At 63.3% G+C, this 251-nt stretch overlaps 1 protein-coding gene across 1 annotated transcript in view; it reads right to left on the bottom strand.

Annotated features, from left to right (window-relative positions):
• The window catches only part of LOC104493410 (NEDD4-like E3 ubiquitin-protein ligase WWP2), a gene marked incomplete at its 5' end in the record, with an annotated part of 18,546 nt that overhangs the window by 17,335 nt on the left and 960 nt on the right, over window positions 1-251 (bottom strand). The window contains one exon of the mRNA XM_010136082.1: window positions 21-86. Within this exon, the coding sequence (XP_010134384.1) occupies window positions 21-86 (66 nt within the window). The remainder of the gene's footprint in view (window positions 1-20; window positions 87-251) is intronic.

Below are 251 nucleotides of genomic sequence, written 5' to 3'. Positions count from 1 at the left end.
GTCCAGGAAAATCGTCAGCTCGCCGCCGGGGACAACGGTGCCTTTGTTCTCCGTCTGCAGGTCCAGGGTCAGCTGCCTGTTCTCCACTGCAGGAGACAGGCGACATGGAGAAAGAGACCAAACAGTCACCACTCAGGATGGCTCCACCATCCCCAGGACGTACATCAGCCTCCTGGTCCCCTCCAGGCCTCCCCATGCCCGCTCCCTCGGGGCCAGCTGTCCCAGTGAGCACCACCAGCACTGGCCCCACA

The sequence above is a fragment of the Buceros rhinoceros genome, unplaced genomic scaffold, assembly GCF_000710305.1.
Source record: "Buceros rhinoceros silvestris isolate BGI_N320 unplaced genomic scaffold, ASM71030v1 scaffold31235, whole genome shotgun sequence".
NCBI lineage: Eukaryota > Metazoa > Chordata > Aves > Bucerotiformes > Bucerotidae > Buceros > Buceros rhinoceros.
The sequence above is the reverse complement of the archived record's forward strand: the minus strand, read 5'-3'. Positions and strand labels throughout refer to the sequence as shown.